The sequence below is a fragment of the Helobdella robusta genome, assembly GCF_000326865.2.
Source record: "Helobdella robusta unplaced genomic scaffold HELROscaffold_34, whole genome shotgun sequence".
NCBI classification, from domain to species: domain Eukaryota; kingdom Metazoa; phylum Annelida; class Clitellata; order Rhynchobdellida; family Glossiphoniidae; genus Helobdella; species Helobdella robusta.
In genome coordinates this window covers 144,254-166,208 of record NW_008704659.1, presented here as the reverse complement: position 1 = coordinate 166,208, position 21,955 = coordinate 144,254, and the positions used below count along the sequence as shown (strand labels likewise).

The following is a 21,955-nucleotide window of genomic DNA, read 5'->3' as shown; positions in this document are numbered from 1 at the left end:
ACACAGACACGCTAATACACATAGATACTCAGAGACACAGACAGTCATCAACACACACACACAGGCGTTACACATTTACACATACACATAGAAGTGCTGGTATACACACACATATAAAAACACACATAAACATACACACACACACACACACACATACAAACACACACACATACAAACACACACACATACAAACACACATATATAATGGTTAGTAATTGTTTTATACAATTTCGTTAATTATTACAGGAAATAGCTGTATTGACATTTGGTGTTTAACGTTTAACCCCGCTGTTTATGTTGTTTTTTGTTGTATTTTTGTTGTTTATTGGTTTGTTTGTTTATGTGTTGCATGTTTGTGTGTTGCTTGACTACATTGTATCTGTGTGTTAGATGTGCCTGCCAATTTTTAAGCAAAACATTACGTACTATTGAGACAAGCTTGTTTTCGTGTTTCTCTATGTTTATGTATGGGTCTGTATGTTTATGTATGTATGTTTGTTTGTTCGTTTGTAGGTATGTATGTTTGGTTGTTTGTATGTATGTATGTTTCAATTCAATAATGAGTTTATTTAGCAAAAAATTTGTATGTTTATTATGTTTGTATGTATGTTTGATTGTTTGTTTGTATGTATGTTTGCTAGTTTGTATGTTTTTATTAAAACATAGGCTGTTGTAAGTTTTCGTTTAATGTGTGTGTGTGTCTGTGTATTGTGTTGTGTGTCTGTATGTGTGTGGGTGTTTGCATGCGTGTGTGTGTGTGTGTATATGTGTGTGTGTGTGAATGTTATCTAACACAGAGCTAATTAACACAATTGATATTACCAACAACAACAGCAGCAGCAATAGTAGTGTTAAAAATGTTAAACGCCCTCTTGGATTTAATGATGAAGACGATGGTGAAAACTATGATGAGGATGAATAATAATAATATAAATAATAATTATTATTATTATTATTATTGTTATTATTATTATTATTCCAAAGCATTCCATGTAGTGCGCTGTTAATAAATTATGTCAATGACATTTATTTGACGCGACAAACGGTGAACGTATGGAGGAATGAATGAATGGATGAATGAATGAATGGATGGATGGATGAATGGATGGATGAATGAATGAATGGATGGATGAATGAATGGATGAATGAATGAATGAATGAATGAATGAATGAATGGATGGATGGATGAATGGATGAATGGATGAATGAATGAATGAGTGAATGAATGAATGAATGAATGAATATAGTGCTAGTATGAAAATTGTACTAGTATGAAAAAAAGAATAAAACGAAATACATAAATAAATAAATAACTCCTTTTGAACTCTTTCAATACTGATAGTCTTCTTGACCTTTTCCCAACTTTTATAGTGTTGCACGCACACAAACACACACACAGACACGCACACAAACACACACACAAACACACATAAACAAACACACGTAAGGCAAATGCACATACAACAACGACATGGTCGTGAAACACATGAAAAGAATTTACTATTAGCAGCCCAAGACATTAAATAGGTCAGATCACGTATATCAAATAGGTCAGATTGTGTATACTAAATAGGTCAGATCATGTATTTATATGTAATAAGGTCATGGGTCAACCAATCAAATGAGGCCTTTTCAATTTGTATGCTATTAGTGTTTTAATGTAAATTTTTATGGGTAGGAATTATTCGTAGTTTTTCTTTGAACTTTTCATGAAATGGAATTTTTTTATGTAAATTATTAAAACTTTTATTCATTTAACCAACTCATTCATTCAATCATTCAACTAACAATCAACCACTCAATTGATGGGTCAATTTATCAACCAACAAACAAACAAACAAACCCCAACTAGCAAACCAAACCCAACAAACCAACCAATCAACCAACAAACAAACCAATCAATCAACCAACCAACAACCAGCCAAAAAACTACCAACTAGTCAAAAACCGACCGACCGACCGACCAACCAACCAACAAATTGTTCAATCGATTAATCAAACTAGTCAATTAATCAATCAATTAACCGATAAATTGGTTGATCAATTAACCAATCAACCAACCATTCAAACCTGAGCCTTGAAAATTTTCTTTTGATATTTCTTACGTAACTCAACTTTTCCTTCAAGCTTTTCATAAGATGGTTCGTTTGAAGCGTGGATTCATTCATTCATTCTTTCAATCTTCCATATTTTCTTTCATTCATTTATTCATTTAATTGTTTGGTCATTCAATTATTCATTTATTTATTCATTCAATCAGTCAGTCATTCCCTCGTTCGTTCGTTATCTTTTATTCATTTTTTCTTGTTAATGAGTTAGCTCCTTTGTTTGTTTGTTTATTCGTTCGTTCGTTCATTCATCCATTCATCTATTCATTCACTCATTCATTCATTTATTTTTTTCCTTCATTTCTCCATTCCTTCATTCTTTCATTCATTCATTCATTCATTCATTCATTCATTCATTCATTCATTCATTCATTCATTCATTCATTCATTCATTCATTCATTCATTCATTCATTCATTCATTCATTCATTCATTCATTCATTCATTCATTCATTCATTCATTCATTCATTCATTCATTCATTCATTCATTCATTCATTCATTCATTCATTCTATTCATTCATTCATCCATTCATTCATTCATTCATTTTTTGAAGAGTGCAACGAGATACTCATCTCGATGAGGAAGAACAAAAAGCGAGATGTCATTGTTGAAGGTGAGAGTAATTTATTATTATTATTTATTATTCATTATTATTATTATTATTATTATTCATTATTATTATTTATTTATTATAATTATAATTATTATTATTATTACTAACATTACTAGGATTTTATTCATTTTTCTCTTTCATTCCTTCAGTGAAAGGATTGAGAACGGGTCAGATTCAGCAGCAGCATGTCAGAGTCATGAACGCTCTCTTTCAGGTCGGCTCAGTTTTTTCTTCCATCATTCCTTCGTTTCTTCATTGATTTCGTCATTCATTTGTTTGTTCCTTCGTTCATTCGTTCTTTTATTTATTAGCTCATAAGTTCGTATATTCATTCATTCTTAATAATTACTACGAATTAATGATAATAATTATAACAACAACAACAACAATAATAATAATACAAATAATAATAATAATGATGATGATGATAATAACCTCTGGCTGATCTATTTGATATGAGTTCAGTGGGAGAATGTAAATAGATAATTATACGTTTTATCAGTTCTCGGTTAATTAGGACCTATCAACTTACACTGGTGTACAAATTATCAATTTGTTGTTGTTGTGTTGTTGTTTTGAATTTAGTTGTGGGAATGTCGGGATATTGTTGTTGTTGTGTTGTTGTTGCTCTGAATTTAGTTGTGGGAATGTCGGGATATTGTTGTTGTTGTGTTGTTGTTGTTCTGGATTTAGTTGTGGGAATGTCTGAATGTTGTTGTTGCTATGGATTTAGTCGTTAGATGTTGTTGTTCTTGATGTTGTTGTAGTTGTGTTGTTGGTGTTGTTCTGGATGTAGTTGGTGGAATGTCGGGATGTTGTTGTTGTTGTTGATTTATTGTTGTCCTGGATCTAGTTGTTGGGATTTGTTGCTGTTGTTGTTGATTTAGTTGTTGGGATATCGGGATGCTGTTGTTGTTGTTGTGTCGGAAATGCTAAATTTGGATTACCGTAAATTAAGATGTTAGTTTTTTTGGCTTGGTTATGTTTTGTTGTTGTTAAGTAAATAGTTGTTGTTGTGGTTTGTTGTTGGACTATATTACGTTTAATAATAGTAATAATAATAATATTTATAATAATAATAATAATAACAATAATAAATAATAATAATAATAACAAATAACAAAATTAATAATTACAGCTCGGTAGCCAAGAGTCTACGGCTAAGAAGATTGACGTCATCAATAGTGTAACTGGGAACATGCACTGCTCTGCTACGTTCAAATTGTGAGAAAATTTTATTATTTCATTTATAATTATAATATACTATAATTCGTTCTCGCATCCATCCATCTATCCCATAATTTATTCATTCATTCGTTCATTTGTTCGTTCGTTCTTTCTTTCGTTCGTTCGTTCATTCATTCATTCATCCATTTGTTCATTTATTCATTCATTCATTCATTTACTCACTCACTCACTCATTCATTCATGTAATTATGATTGCAACATTACAGTTCGCCATTCAAAGTATTCAACGAAGGTCACATCAGGCTTAGCGTCTCGTTACAAAATAAAAAGTCAGTCTCTGTCTGTCTGTCTGTCTGTCTGTGTGTACGTGTCTGTCTGTCTCTGTGTACGTGTCTGTCCGTCTATCGGTTTTTGTGTGTGTGTATGGATGCAGTGTGATTTTTTTTTATTTTATTTTACCTTGCGTTGACAATTAATAATTTTAACAATCCTCTATAACTTATTATACATAAAGAAGAAAGAGAGAGTGATAGAATGAGAAAGAGAGAGAGAAAGAAAGAGAAAGAAAGAAAAAGAGAGAGTGAGTTATAGAGAGAAAGAAAGAGAGAGAAAGAAAGCGAGAGGGTGAAGAAGTTCTATAAAAAAAATCCAGTTGCAATTACCTGGCATTGTACGAGGATTCATTAAATTAATAATTGACGACTAGTTGTCCACTCGATAACCACTTGTTCGTTGTGGCATGTTTAAAATTGTCGCACTGACGATTATTTTCAGTTTGTGTGTGTATGTGTGTTTTGGTTCGTGTGTGTGTGTGTGTGTGTGTGTTTATGTGTGTGTGGATGTATACTTGTGTGCTATTAATACTAATAGTTTTAATGAAGATAGCACTAAAAGTGACAGTACCATAAATAATTTTAATATTATTTATTACTTTTGCGGCTAATATCGCAACTACAACTGCTGCTGCAGCTACCACAACTACTACTAACTTTTAGTATTGCGGCTACGGCTACTGCTGCTACAACTACTGCTACTACTACTACTACTACTACTACTACTACTACTCTTTCTGTTACTACAATTACTGCTACAACTAATAGTAATAATATTATATTCAATTATTAAGAATTATTTATATAAAAGTTTAATTATGGTTATAATTTTTTATCCTCTAGTGAGATAACAAAACTTGGTTCTCTGCCGATCTCAACTCTAAACGTCATACAGTTATTTTCCGATGAGCAGGTAAAAGATTTTACAAAATAATATCCCTGCTACTATTACAACTTCTACTACTACTACTACTATTTCGCTGCTGCTACTGCCACTATTTCTACTACTACTACTACAACCGCTACAACTATTGCTGTTGCTATTATTACTATTATCATTTTTGCTGCTACTACTTCTGCTACTATTGCTGCTGATGCATACACTACAGCTTCTTCCTTACTATTACTACCACTATTTGTACTATAACTATTATTATTTCAATCATTACTATTATCATTATTGTTTATTTATTATTATTATTTATTTATTAATTTATTATTATTTTTGCAAGAAATCATCGTGGGAGCAAGAGACGTGGAGATGTTTGTGTGATGGTGACACGACCGATGAAAATGTTCACGAATGTAATAAAGAAAACATCCCGAATATCCCAAATATCCCGAACGAAAATTTCAGTTTGATCCCAAAAGGTTTTTATTTAAATAATGATAAAAATATTTTATTTTTTACTTTTATTTATTTTAGTCTATCATTTAATTAAAAATATTTTAATTCAATTTGTTTATTTATTAATATATCTGTTTTTTAAAAATACAGAAATGAACCAGAACTCCATGAACCACACGAAATTCCGTTATTTCGAAAATAATCTAACAGCGAACAAATCAAACTCTGACGAAAATCGTATCGAAACGTACCACATAACGAAACGAGACAAGGCTAATACTTTCGGGTTCAGTATTAAGGGTTCCAAACCGGTAAAAATAGCCCAAATAAACATGGACAGTCCGGCCCGAGACACTGGTCTGCAACTTGGGGATGAAATTTTAGCCATCAACGGCATCAACGTTATGGAGAATTCTTCAAAATCGGTGGCTCTCTTGATTAAATCTACAAAAGTTGAGATGCATTTGACAGTTAGGAAGCCTTCAATCTGTGATTCTGGCATTGGAATGAGCTTGTACGAGAACGTTGTTATGGGATCGTGCTCTGGAAGTGAGGTTGGAAAGGATTGTGAAAGGAGTTTGATGGGAGTTAGAAACAAAAGCGTCAACATACAGCAAGCAGTTGCTAACGATACTACCGTTCTTGAAAATAGTTACGTTGAAATAAATTCAATCAAGTATAATGTTAGAAACTCACAAAAAATTGAGAACCATTTGCCGAGAAATCATTCGAGAAGGAAAATTAAAGCATGGAAAATGACATCAGTGAGAACATTCCAAAGCCGTTACCATCCAGTCAATCAAAACAACCCCACCCAACAACGTCAGAATCTAATGAGAAGAAAAATGTTAAAAAGCAGCAGACACTTCGACAGCCAGTTCCATTTGAAACGAGGCAAATATTACAAGTGGGAACCAAACATGAGTTCCATACTTGGTCAGTCTTCATCGTCCTCATACGATCACCATTCCAGTTCGATATCTCCATCATTCACGAATGAACATTTAAATTCCTATGATGTCCTCCAGTTATCCGCCATGAATAATGCCCAACTCTTCCCGAGCAGTTTTGCTCTGGCCGATTCTTCGCTTTATAGTTCAGACCCTACATCAAATTATTCTATCGGGAGTGCGCATGATCAATCTACTATCAACAAATCATTTGTGTGCACGCCTAGTAGTGCCGACGACTGCACTCTGGTTGATCTTGGCGTGGATTCTGACGTGAATGTGACACCGGACGATGAAACCTTGAGTTCAAGTTTGGAAGATGTTTCTGAGGATGGAAGTTTTTGTCGGCCTGCTGATGAATCTTACAATCAGTTAAATTTTAAAAAGGTTAGTTGAATTTTAATTGAATATCTACACGAATTTTGAAATATTAGTTTAGATATAAATTATTTTTATGCGTTCAAATTTATTTTTCAATTTCTACTCTTTTGATTTTTGTCTAACTACAAAATGCATTTAAAAAAATCAACTTTTTTTTTATCATTTTAAGTTTTAAATTTCTGTTTAATCATTTAATATTTCAATTTTGATTCTTTGAAATCTTTTCAATTTGTCTTTTTTTCCAGTAATAAAATAGTTTTTTTTAAAGGAACTCAATATCCTCTTCCTAATTTTGACCTTTTAATTAAAATCGCGCCACAGAAGCCCTGCCATCTGGAGACGCTCGTTGAAATTGAAGACGTCTTCACGAAGAACGTGTCACCAGGCATACAGCATTACGTCAGAGCCCTCAGAGGGAACGGTTTCGTCAGCATTAAAGAGCACGCCGATCTCTTTCAAAATCTCGAAAAGGTGTTGCTGGATTTGCTGGCGTGTGCGAGTGTAATTGTGTATTTTAGCGTAGGCGTGTGTATTTTAGCAGGTGTGTGTGTGTGTGTGTATTTTAGCTATTTTAGCGTGTGTGTGTAGTGTGTGTGTGTTTTTGGTTGTGTGTGTGTGTGTTAATTGAGTAGTATGTGTGGGTGTGTATGTGTCTGTAATACTTATGACTTCAGAAAATATAAAAATGACAAATTTTTTTTAACAGCTGGTAAAAATTTCGCAATTTTTCCGAAATGAACTACTCAACAGCAGCCGTAGCAGCAGCGTCAATGACCACAACCACCACAACAACACCAATACCAAGAGTAAAAATAGCAATACTATAAACCACGCCTTAGCAAAAGACAAAAGTTTAGATTGCAATAACAACAAAGTCAAAAACATAGAAACCAACAACGATTCAATTGGTGTTGATTTTAACAGCATTTTACTGCAGAATAATAGTAGCAGTTCCAACAACCACAATAATAATAACAACAACAAAAATAACAACCACAGCAGCAACAACAATGATACATTCCATAGTCTTTTACTCCGAAACCTCAAAAACAATAAAAACGACGACGATGACGTCATTTGTAAAACAATCAACAACAACATCAACAACAACATCAACAACATCAACAAGAACAACATCAACAAGAACAACATCAACAAGAACAGCATCAACAACAGCAACATCAACAACAACATCAACAACAACTACGTCAACAACAACAACATCAACAACAACATCAACAACAACAACAACATCAACAAATTATTAGGCCCATCATTTCTATCCAAGATAAAAATCATGAAAGACATGTACGAAATATACAGTGAAGGCATGCCGAAAGCCTGGTCGACTTTGAAACGCTTGCGAAAGAGCAGATGGGATTTTTTCCATTTCGAAAAAGTAGTTGAATAATCTCTTGAAGAAATATTTTATTATTATTATCATTATAGTTATTATTATTATTATTGTTATTATATTATTACCATTGTTCATTATTATTTATAATAATTACAATGGTAATAAAATTTCAGGAGCAGCAGAAACAACACGGAATCCAATCCATTGATCACTTCCTATTGGTCCCGCTCATTCACGTGATTCTGGTTTCAAACGAATTGAAAACTTTTTTCCCGCCAAATCATGATGGCGGCCATGATGGCGATGCTAACGAAGTGGACAAATTCAACGGTATGCTAATAATTATAATTAATATTGTTATAATAATAAGAATAATAATAATATTAATGATGATGATGATGATATTGAAAATAATAATTATTTTTATTGTTATTTATATATACCTTTCTATGTTACAAATATTTAAAATAAAAAATTTTCAATTGAATTTTCAATAAAATGTATCAATAACAAACACAGATCTCGCTCTTGCTTGCAGTCGAACCATGAACCTTCTAGTCAACGAGGACGCCGATGACGATGATGACGAAAAGCATTTTAATTATTCAACAATCACCATGGGAGATCTTTGATTTCATACCTTCATTGAGTGATGTGTTTCTGTGTGTGCGTGTGTGTGCGTGTGTGTGTGTGTGTGTGTGTGTGTGCGGAAATAAGTATGTGTGTATGCGCGTGCATATGGGAACAACGTATGTACTTAGTGAATATAAATGTGTGTGTGTGTGTGTTACATACATGTATTTGATGTATAGAGATGTATAGGTACAATGTTTATGTAATATGTGTGTGTATTTGTGGACCTGTACACAGTTTATTTTAGACTTTCCAATGTCTGAAGCTTGTTTTCCGAATTTGTGTGACCAAATGAATTTTTTCTTCTTTCTTAAACAAATATTGATTTGAATCGAGACACGAAGGAGAGTATATTACTGGTAAAGGAAAAGAATAAGTCGTCAAGTTTCTTACTTTTAGCTTAAATCTAGGCAAACCCCCAATCAAACCCACTAAAGATATGACATCAATGGAGTCGTTGTCTACATGTCAAGACAATAAATTCACTTTTAAACAGTAATTAATAAGAAGGAAAAGGGTTTTTTTAGAGTATTCATCACCAATGCCAGAAAATGCAACTGTCTTCACGAAAGAAAATGTCATTTTCAGTTTTTTCCAAAACATTCGTGCATGTTGAACACCTGATTGATGGACAGATTCCTATACGATGTATAAATTTATTTCGTTTTTTTTTCTATTTAGACATATTTTTCATATTTTTGTCATAATTTCAATAAAACAACGCGTTTTAACTTTAATAATTGATTCTAAAAATCGAAAAATTTGGCATCGAAGCCTTTATTTCAGAAATATTTGACAGATTAACGTGAGACAAATAGCTTGGCTACATCAAATTTATGAAATTAAAGTTGAAAAAGTGAAGAAATAGTTGACAAATAGTGAAAGACTGTTGTTGTAGAGCGATTCGTGACGTATATTGTTGTTGAATTTATGACGCAACGCCCGTAAGGGTTGCAATCTTGTAAGCTTTCAAGCTATGAAGGACTCGCTTTTGAAAATTCTTTCTCGGTGACGTAACGACGAACAACGATAATGACGTCACAAATATGAGCCCACAAGCCCCACGCAGACACACACACACACACATAGACATACACATAGACACACATAGACACACACATACACACAGAGACACACACACACAGACCATTATGATTTTTGAATATGGTAGACGCAATTGCTAATGTTCCGAACAAACAACAAGCAATAAGATGCTGGAAAATTGAGAATTTGTAAGATATTATCTTATTCCAGTTTAACAAAGTTTGACAGATATAAAATTTTGGCTGAAATTGAAAAAGAGAGAGAGAGAGAGAGAAAAAGAGAAAGAGGGAGAGGGTGTTGGAGAGATTAGATTAACTCTAACAAAAATACTTAGGTTAGTACAAGTTACAAGATATCACGTTGATAAATTAACAACATTACCAGCAACAAATAAGCTGAAAACTCCGTGTTATGTTCTCCAACACATGAAATAGTTGATGCTTAATTTTATTTTTCTATTTTTTTTTTTTACAAACCGTTTATGTATATTGTATTTAAAAATACCCAACAATTGTACAAAACACACCGTATATACAAAGTATAGTATGTGAATATACAAAATGTAATATACAAATATGCAAATACAAAATATTGTATTGTATCGCATCGATTATTGTGCACAATACACACGTAGCAGTGCAAGCAGCAGGGTGTGTTGACACAGTGTTTTTTTTACGAATACCCCACGTGTATAATATTACAACACATATACAAACAAACATACAAATAAACAAACAGACAAACATACATACAAACATACAAAGTTTATACAAACCGCCCACATCACGTGCCTTCTCGTCCGTGGAACATGATGAATACACCTGCTTCCGTTGGATATGGAAATTTTTGGATTGATTGATTGAGGAAATAAGTGAATAAATGGATGAATGATTGATTGATTGGTTAGCTGGCTAATTGATTGATTAATTGGTTGTTTGGCTAATTGATTGGTTGGAGGGTTAATTGATTGATTGATTGGTTGGTTGGATAGTTTATTGATTGATTGGTTGGTTGATTGGATGGTTAATTGATTGATTGATTGCGTAAATGAGTGAGTGAGTGAGTGATTAATGATTATTTTGAAGCGTCTTGATATACAGAAAAACTTGTCATTCCACCTTGTTTCAAATAACTCCATTCATAATATCCCATTTATTAAATGTAAAAAATATATAAAAAAACACACACGCACGCACGCACACACACAACACACGCACAGATACACAACACACGCACATACACATGCACACACACATATACACTCATAACCGACCGCAAAATTCCACACAAAGTCGATTTGATGTATAGGCGTGCATTTATGACATCATGAACTTCTTAATGGCTTCAATAACACGTCATCTATGACATCACCGTGTGACGTCACATCGGCACTTTCAATGAAAATATACACGCAAATACACAACCCATATAGTAATAATAATAATAATGATAATGATAATAATGATAATAATGATAATAATAATAATAATAATAATAATAATATAAGCATCATCATCATCATCGTCATTAGAAATTTCATCATCACCACATGAAAACAGAGCCAACACAAACATAATCACATGACTCCCATCACAACATCATCATCATCGCCATCATCACCAACAAAAACAACATTACTATGTTCGCGCTATCTCTGGCGGAAGCAATAAATAACATTAGTGTTGACGTCACATCAACCTTATGACGTCACGCTGACGTGTGCGTAATGTACGTGGATGGGCCGAACTTCCTTTTATGAGGCGCTTCACTTTTGAGTACATTTAACATTTTGTTTTAAGACGTTTTTACTCAACTTTTGTGCATACAAAGATGTTTGTATGTGTGTATGTGTGTTTGTTTGTTTGTGTGTATTTGTATTTTGTATGCATTTGTATAGGTGTGTGCGTGCAATGTAACTTGTACACAGTATGCTTTAGTGTATAAGTACAGAATTTGAATTTTTTAGAATTAGTGTGTATACAAAGTTTGTATATTTCTGCAATTTTGTACATTTGTGTGTGTATATTTGTATTTGCATGTACGTGTGTGTGTGCGTGTGTGTGTGAGTGTGTGTGTGTAATTTGTATGTGCTACTTAGTACGTCAGGCTGTTTGCTGATGTTTTCAAAAAACGGTTTTTGTTTGTTTAAAGACGTGTTTATGGTTGCGCTCTGGTGATTTATTGAGGTGCGAATGCCTTTTACATTGTTGTTTAGAAATCGTTTTGTGTCTTTTAAAAGACGGACTTTCATGTCTATGTGTGTATGTGTGTGTATATATGTGTGTGTATGATTATGTATATATGTGTGTGTGTGTGTGTGCATGTGTGATAAATGTGTGTGAGTGTTGGTTTTTTTTTTCTAAAGATAAGATCTTTGGTTTTTCTTTCATACAGTTTTCAAACCAAATTGATAACAAACAAAAATCTTAAAACTACTACAGCACAAGATTTTGTCTGTTGTTAATGTGATTGTTGTTGTTAGTTGTTACTGTTGTTGTTGTTAGTGGTGATGATGACGTCAGAGTGACGTATGTTTTTTTGTTGCAGACAATGTTTTAGCGCTTGGCGAAATGCTGTGGGTATTTCTGTTTAATTTGTAACTTCATCTCCGATAAGAAAGGCGGTGATGCTTGTGTCCGCCCTACCAACCTACCTACCTGACTGACTCGAAAAATAAGGTTACACGAAGATTTTTCACTTTCTTTCTCTTCCTTTTTCTCTCTTTCTTTCTTCCTATCTTTCTTTCTTACTTCCCCCCTCTCTCATTCTCTTTCTCTTTCTTTCTCTCTCTCTCTTCCATTCATTTTTTTATTTTTTTAATACTCTTTCACTCTTTTTTTTTATTAGTTTTTTATTCTTTTTTCTATTCTCTTTTTCCCACATTCCTGTTTCTATCTCTCTCCCATGTTCTGTTTATTTATTTATTTATTTTTAAAATTTATTTATTTTAGAGTTTAATTTTTATTGCAATTTTTAATTTTATTCAATAATCATAAAATTTCCTAACGAGATTAAGGGCTGCTTTGAAGATGGTCATAAATGTATTAGGCTGTTTAAAACGTTATTAAGGTTTGTACTCATCAAATGTGTTTGTTTGTTTGTTTGTATGTTTGTATGTATGTAAGTTTGTAAGTTTGTTTGTATGTGTGTTTGCATGTTTGTTTGCATGTATGCATGTATGTATGTATGTAGGTATGTATGTATGTATGTATGTATGTATGTTGTATGTATGTATGTATGTATGTATGTATGTACGTATGTATGTATGTATGTATGTATGTATGTATGTATGTATGTATGTATGTATGTATGTATGTATGTATGTATGTATGTATGTAGGTATGTATGTATGTATGTATGTATGTATGTATGTATGTATGTATGTATGTATGTATGTATGTATGTATGTATGTATGTATGTATGTATGTATGTATGTATGTATGTATGTATGTATGTATGTATGTATGTATGTATGTATGTATGTATGTATGTATGTATGTATGTTCGATTGTGTGTTTTTTGCATGTGTGTTTCTTGGTTATTTTGCTTTTTTGAAAGTATGCACACATACATGCGTGTTGTATAAATGTATGTTTGTATGTTTGTTTGCTGGTTAGTTTGAATGAATGTATGTGTATGATCTTTGTAAGCCAATAATAATAATAATAATAATAATAATAATAATAATAATAATAACCCAAATATTAATCAGAACAGTAATAATAAATCCATCCATCCAATAAGTGTCAATATCATGTATATACACACACACACAAACACACACACAAACACACACACATACACACACATATATAGATATATTCAGGTTTACATCCATATATCCAGCAGACGTATTTATTCAATTAGGAGTATTACAGCAAGGAGCTATATAGCATAAATCATCATTATAAGATGTCTACATGTTGGGTGACAAGTTGTTCATTTGATAAGGGACCGTGGGCGGTCCACCTACATGCGATCACACACACACACACACACACACAACACATACATACACACGTACATATATACATACCCACACACATATATACATATATACACACACAAACATACGTGCCTTTTACAATTCTAAATATTATAGTTTGCCGTCCTATTTCCAAAATTTCAGCTTTCTCTAAATTACTCTAACAGAATTCTCAATCATATTACTTCATGTCCCACTTTCTCTCCTTTTCAATCCTCTTACAGGAAATGATATCCTACAGAAACTGCACTCCTTCATGTTCACGATTAACTTGCTAGCTTGTGCAGAAACCGAAATTCTGCTGTCATGGTCAGCCTGGATGTTACAGCAGCTTTTGATGCGATTAATCATCAGACGCTTATTGACAGACTTGAGGAAGAGTAGAATATCGAGGGATCTAACTGGCATTTATCAAACATTTTTTTAGCTAAATCTCCACAAATTTGAAGTAATGGTTCTTGGTACCAGCAGCAGCTTATCAAATGTGGAACTTAAATTTCTGAGCTTAACTTTTGACTTTTCTCTAGTTTTTAATTCTCACGAGTTACCTTTAATCAAATCTTTTAACTATTATACAGGGACTATCTGTCATATTCGTAATTTTCTTACTGGAGTGAAGATATTTATTTATATTTAAAGTTACTTCTCAACCATCAAATCTTCATCAACTTATATCGCTTCGTTGATCAACTCGTCAACTTCGTTCGTCTTAAATCAATCAATCAATCAATCAATCAATCAATCAATCAATCAATCAATCAATCAATCAATCAATCAATCAATCAATCAATCAATCAATCAATCAATCAATCAATCAATCAATCAATCAATCAATCAATCAATCAATCAATCAATCAATCAATCAATCAATCAATCAATCAATCAATCAATCAATCAATCAATCAATCAATCAATCAATCAATCAATCAATCAATCAGTTAGCTTATAAAGCGCTATTTCCGCGATGTTCAACAGCGCTCCTCTGAACTTCGCAAGTGATGGAGAAGTGATGGCCTTCATATACTCAGTTGCACCAACCTGTCAGCAATTCATCACTTGTCAACAAATGCTTTACATACAGCTCTCCATCCCATATGGAATGGTTTGCCTGCCATCATTCGTCAACAACCAACCATTTAACTTTTCAGGAAACGATTAAAGAACTTTTTGTTTATCTAGGTCTACGGAGACATAAGACGCGATACAAATTAATAATAATTATAATAATAATACAAATTAAGAAAACAAGTTTTTTTCAGTTTTCAGTTTATTAAATTATTAAAATTAGCAAAAAGCCAAAAAATTAAATAATAAATTACCAAAAATATACAAGTGGTTCATTTCACACATACACTGAACACACACCACACACACACACACACACACACACACACACACACACACACACATACATATATATATGTACACATGTGCACACTTATAAACATTAATACGTATGTATAAGTGTAAACACAGTATGATAAATATACTAATTATAAAGTGAAATTAATGAAAGAATAATTTTCTCTATCATTCTTGCTGTCGCTTATGACGTCATTTTGTTGTCTGTGACGCTCTTACTTGTTGTTTCTTTCGTAAAAAACTTTCCAGCACCGTTACAGGGAACGACTTCGGCAGAGATTGGTGTAAAACGCCTCACCTTCAAATGCATTGTCTTTCTTGAGTTGCTAATGAGAAATGAAAAATTTAGGGTTCTGCTATGAAAAATTATTCCAATAAATTAAAAGTTATGAACTACACAAACAATTATATAAAAGATTTAAATAAAAATAATATTCACTTCAACAAAACCACAAGTTGTCCTGAAGTTGACTGGCTAACATCAGCGCCATCTATCTGCATAATATCGTCCGATACGTTGATACCGGCTTCGAACGCAAGCCCATTCCTCGTTAAATGATTGACTGAACACGGTCTATTCCCTGCTAATCTTATGCCATAGGATCGGTGCATTTCGTGCTGAGATCTCAATGTTATCTACAATTTTTAAAAATAATATTTTAATTATTTCAAAATATCGCCACTTAAATTATGTTAATTTATTAATTTATGCAATTAATAATTTACATAATTAAATATTTGTTATGAATAATTATGAATCATAATAACGAACATCTTTAAAACTGTATCCACTGTTCTCCGATATCTTGAAATGTTTCTTGTGCTCCAATTCGGCGGGCAGAAGAAGGTAATAACCTGACACTTTCTGAAAATATATAAAAAAAGTATTATTAATTATTATTAAAAATATTATTAATTATTATTACAATTATTATCATAATTATTATTATACTATAACTATAAGGTTTTATTATTATCATGGTAATATTAGTAGCAACAGCAGCAGTGGTAATAGAAGAAGCAGCAGCAGTAGTAGTAGTAGTAGTAATGACAATAATGTTATTAAACAATAGTAATTATAATATTTATAACCATAATTATAAAAAATTATTCCAGTAACTAACCAAATTCATCAGTACGGCCATCCTGAAGGACATACTACCAATAGAGATCGGCGGAGTTCGTGTTCTAGTTGCCGGCTGCTGATACAATGTCAGAACGAGGTTCGAACACATGTCGTTCGGTCTTAACTCGCTGAAAATTATGAATAATTATTATTAATAATACTATTATTGTTGTTGATATTATTTTTATTATTACGTATAAGTTAAATTATGCAGTTGATAATATATGCAGTTATGTGATTGTTAAATCATAGTTCTTGCTTAGCTTCACAATTCCATTAGCTTTTAGTTAAAGAATTTTGAAATTTTTAATTTAATAAAGTTATAGTAGTTTTTCATTTTGTTATAATTAACTAATTATAATTGAATAATTATAATTAAATAATTATAATTAAATAATTATTTTTAAAAAAATGAAATAAAATAGAACTTACATTGAAAAGCTTTCGTTGAAAACGGGACTGTCCGTGTTTCCAATCGTTTCAGTTTTCCATTTAAACGAATCGAAAGCGTTTTGCAATGAAATCTGCAGAAGTTAAGGACAATAATTTATTTATATTCATCGTTAATATTATTTCAAATGTTATTTATTACATAAAATTACTAAATAAATATTAAAATAATTTTAAAAATTATCAAAAAATACCTCAAGGTATGTATCCTGTTTGACGCCGTCGTTCATTTGCAGTTTGTGCGCGTTGAAAACTGTTGGAAAATTATATTTATATTTATTATTTATATGAAATATAATAGAAATTATAATTTATAAATTATATTTTTAATTTATATAATATAAATAAATAACTAAATAAATAATTTTTTGCTTACTTTTAACTTCAAGCCTTCCATTTTGTGCACTCATTGTAATGTTGAGAAGATCTGAGGGTGTATGGAAAAGTTTTTTAACTTCAAAATCTAAAATTTCATAATATCTTGAAATCTTTTCAATTTGTTCCATAAAATTATATGAGCGTTTGTATCATTGTGTGTATGTGTGTGTGTGGTGCGTGTGTGTATGTGTGTGTGTGTGTGTGGTATGTATGTGTGTGTGTGTGTATGTGTGTGTGATGATTTTTCAAAAACTCACTTGTATTATAGACGGGATGGGTGGGAGGTGGACCAACGTCGTCGTTAAGTTTCATTTTGTTGAGTTCTCGTTCAATGATGCTGACGCTCCCCTGCTGGCTTCTTGGCTTCTGCTGCTGTCGTAACAACTTCATCGTTTTCAATTTTTTAAATTTCTCTTTTGTTGACGTGACGAACTTTTTGAATTTCGATTCTTTATTTTCTGGTTGCAGCTGCAGATCTGTTTTCGCGTTCAGACGCCTCAGAGACTTCTTTCCTTGATTCCCTTGCTCCTGCAGCTGTTTGTGTTCATTGTATTCAGACGATTCATCGATTGGTACAATCGTTTCTAGACCATCACCATCTTCATCACCATCATCATCAGTTTCAATTTCATCATCATATTCCCTATCATCATCTATATATTCATCATCATAATCTTCATCCTCATTGTAGCAATAATTATTGTTGATGTCACATGTTGCTTCGAATCTGTTCGTGGCGGTATCTTCTTCTGGAATGCAGCTGAGATCTCTCAGCGTTACGTCGTTGCACTGAGCTGTCGGACGAACATTTGCAACCGTTGACGAACGTCTCATGTGCCTGACGCATGTCGTCACTTGGCTTGCATTCGAGACTGGTTCGTCGTGTTTGTTGAAGGCTCTCATTGCTGCATTGCATTGTACGTTGCCAGATGATGTTGAATGCTTCATGTGGTTCGTTCTTAGTTGTTCGTTTGCGTTCATTAACATATTTTCGTCGGCGTGGCAGGTCGTTGCGTTAGTGACCTCAAGCCTGTCGGTATCGTGAACTTCATGAATGGAACTGAGATCTCGAACGGTTGTGTTGCATGGTGCTAATGGGAGGATGTTTCCAATCGTCGAACACCTTCTCATGAGTTTCGTCACGTTCGCTGTCTGGCTGGCCTCGCTATTTAACATGGAAACGCTGCTGATTTCAAATCGGTTGACGGCTTTCTCATCTGGAATGCAGCTCAGATCTTTCAGTGTCGCGTTGCATTTCGTGGCTGGGTGGACATTTCCAACTGTAGATGAACGTATCAAGCACCTGTTGTATGCCGGGTTCATGCTGGAAACATCTCGTCGAACGTCACGTGGTGAGTGCAACAACTTTACGTCATCATCGTCTTCATCATCTTCGTCATCACCAAACGTGAAAACATCAGCCTGGTCGTATTTACATGGCATCTGAGCATAAGTTGAAAGGTTGTTGTGGTCTGTCACTAGGTAGTTGTTGGTTGAGTGATTATTACAGGACATGTTAGCTACATTGTTGTTACAGTTGGCGTCGCGATAAATGTGAGAATTAGTTGAATCTTCATTGATTGGTATGTAGACACTGCTTATAAAACTATTGGTGCTAGGTACGTAATGGCTGGTCAGTTGGTTGGTACGATAAAAACTAGTTGCTGGGTTGAGGCTGATTTGGTAACGACTTTTGTGGTCATTTTTGCGGCTACTGTTAGAGGTATAAACACTTGCTGCATTATCGTCGCTAGTAGTGTCGTCGCTATGGTTGTGAAAACTGGTCGAGTAGTCGTTGAGTTGGCTAAGAATGAGACCAATGCTTGAGTTGTTGCTATGATCATTGTTGTTTATGTTGTTGTTGTTGTGCGTGCTGTTGTGAATGTTGGACGAGTTGATGCTGAGTATGTGTGGGTTGGTCGAATCGTTGAAGCTCCTCTTCTGGAAAATGTTCGAGACATTTCTTAGCATAGATTCCGGAGTCACGCTCCTCGCGGATGTGGAAAAATCAACAGCCTCAGCTGACAAATCACCGCTGAGTTGATTTCTTCTCGGTGGCGATGACGACGACCTTGGAACTTCGACCTCACTGAGCGCTTCAGATGACGACGACCTTGGAACTTCGACCTCACTGAGCGCTTCGAATGACGACGACGACGATGACGCTCTCCTAAATTCAAGCACACTCAGCGCTTCTGAGAACGACGACGACGATCTTCTAAAGTCGACGGCACTCAATGTTTCTGATGAGGACGATGCTGTGGATGCAAGCGACCACACAGAGGTGCTGTCGTTGCTGCTCGAGGTGGGCAGCTGTGAAAGTGATGATGATCTGCGTCGAGAGAGAGGTGAAATTACAGTCAATGAAAGTTCCCCTGGCGAAGCATGCACTGGTGTCTGTGGAGAGAGCAGCGATGGAAAATATTTTGCCGGACGTCGTGGTATCATTTTTGGTGTTGTGGTTGATGCAGCCTCGGTTTCTACCACTGTTGCAGCTAATGCCGTCGTTATTTGCGGTGGTGGCAATGGTGGTAGCGATGGCTGTTGCAATGATAATGGTATCGACTGAAGAGACATGGACCTCCTCCTTTTGACAACATTTAAGTAGCGGCTGTTTGCCTGGCAATTATTTTCATCCAAATGAACGTTCAATGATGATTTGTAGTTTTGTGATCCAGAAATACGTCCCCCAGTGAGATCCGTGCCATCCTTCTCTGGTCCACTTCCGTAGTCACTGTCGTAGGCGTCATGCTTCTCCGAATGGTGATATTCCCGTGTCCTCTTCTTATCGACTGGCGAATCATCAACCATGAAGTCGTTCAAATGTTTGAAAAACATTTTCAGACTTTCGAATGTTGTTCTTTGCAAATTTTATTAACAACTTCAGATAAAATTTTTTGAGATGTTGTCAACAGTTTGATAACAATTCTGCGTCAAACTAAAAAAATCTTTAAAATATATCCACTGAAATATACCAACTAAATAATTTCGAATATGACAAAATTATAATTATCCAGATAATTTATCCAGAACTCAAGATGATTTGGAGAGAATTAATTGCTATTGATTAACCACTGGACTCCCCACGGTCTATATATACTTTTACAAACTTTCAACAGTCTCAAACATCACGTCTAAGCACTGATACATTTACGATCACCAACACACATAAACACAGAGTTTGATTTGTTAGGTGGCCAATAGAATCATCGTGTCAACTCACGCACATCATAAACTTAGCCCCTAACATTCTAGCGAGAACAAGCTAATAATCATAAATTAGAAACGTTTAGAAAGGGAAGAGTGAAAAGAGAGAGAGAGAGAGTGAGTGAGTAAGAGGGGAAAAAGTGGGGAGTTAAACTTTGAGAGAAGTTGGGTGAATGAGTGAGAGAATGTAATGGCATATGATGAATGAATGAATCTGAGCACTAACTACGCTATTCATAAATTAGAGATAATGAAAAGAGGGAGAAAAAGAAAGAATAAAAAAAGAAAGTAGAAGTTGATAATCGATAGGTTATATGCATAAATTATAAACTGCACCGCCGCTGGTTGGTTGGCTATCAAATTTTAGCACCTCCCATTAATAGCAATTTATTCTTTTTTTTCATAGTTCGGCTATTTTTCAATTTTTTTAATTTCAATCCGAAAAAAAACATAAATAACTTTTTAAGAATTAATTAATTAATTAGCTAATTTATTCGAATTTTACGACTAATAAATTATAAAAATTCAAAATTCAATTTCTCACCAGGGTTTACAAAAATAGTAGCAATAAATTCATTGCAGTGAGAAGTTATTTGATTGATTGTTAAATCAAAACTTTACAATCTAGTGAAACTTCAAATCTAACCAAAAAAAGAAAGATAGATAGAGAAAGAGAGAGAGAGAGACAGAGAGAGAGAGAGAGAGAGAGAGACAGACTGACAAGGACAACAACACCTTTTCAAAATTTACTGCACGAATTACCAAATGAAAATTTTATTATCTGAGAAGTTAACCAAAATGGTTGGCTAAGTTGTATAACGGATCGATCACTTAGTAAAATACTTTCTTAACGAATCACTGAATCGCTCGTAAAATTTGGATTCAAAGTTATTATTGACCTGTTAGCAACGGGTCATAAAAATCAATCAAAGACATTTCGGTAATTTAATTAATTAATAACCCATGGGGTGTCAGGTCAATAAAATTTATTTTTATGATCACCAATGTTAGTTGGGGGTATGGTGATGAAAAAGTTATTTATTTATGAGCTAATAGGACGTAAAATCTTTCTCTCTCTCTCTCTCTCTCTCTCTCTCTCTCTCTCTCTCTCTCTTCTTTTTCCTGAACTAACTTTTCTCTCTCTCTCTCTCTCTTTTTCTCAGTTTTTTTAAATTCTTCACAATGTCTACGGTGTTCTTTTTATTCTTGATTTAATTTTAAATTCTGCAATTTCAAATTCTGAAATTGTGATCAAATAATTAGATTGACTTCAAACACACGCACACACGCACACACAGGCACGCACATATTGACACACACACACACACACACACATACACACACTCATGGAAAGATCCGTATCTCAGATGAAAATTTGACAATTTTATATACAAATTTTCTCATTATTTAAATTCTGTAAATTAATTTCTAGACGGCAGATGTTCTTGAAATTGGAAAATTACGTAATATTTTTTTAAAATTAACAATAA

At 33.6% G+C, this 21,955-nt stretch overlaps 1 protein-coding gene across 1 annotated transcript in view; it reads left to right on the top strand.

The window, feature by feature from the left end:
* HELRODRAFT_192521 (hypothetical protein) overlaps positions 1-8,911 on the top strand; it is a gene marked incomplete at both ends in the record, with an annotated part of 11,136 nt that extends 2,225 nt beyond the window's left edge. Inside the window, 11 exons of the mRNA XM_009022937.1 lie at positions 2,664-2,723; positions 2,840-2,937; positions 3,862-3,947; positions 4,178-4,240; positions 5,087-5,156; positions 5,476-5,614; positions 5,742-6,928; positions 7,244-7,393; positions 7,629-8,321; positions 8,453-8,609; positions 8,799-8,911. Coding sequence (XP_009021185.1) covers positions 2,664-2,723; positions 2,840-2,937; positions 3,862-3,947; positions 4,178-4,240; positions 5,087-5,156; positions 5,476-5,614; positions 5,742-6,928; positions 7,244-7,393; positions 7,629-8,321; positions 8,453-8,609; positions 8,799-8,911 — 2,816 coding nt within the window. The remainder of the gene's footprint in view (positions 1-2,663; positions 2,724-2,839; positions 2,938-3,861; positions 3,948-4,177; positions 4,241-5,086; positions 5,157-5,475; positions 5,615-5,741; positions 6,929-7,243; positions 7,394-7,628; positions 8,322-8,452; positions 8,610-8,798) is intronic.
* Between the last annotated feature and the right edge of the window lie 13,044 nt (positions 8,912-21,955).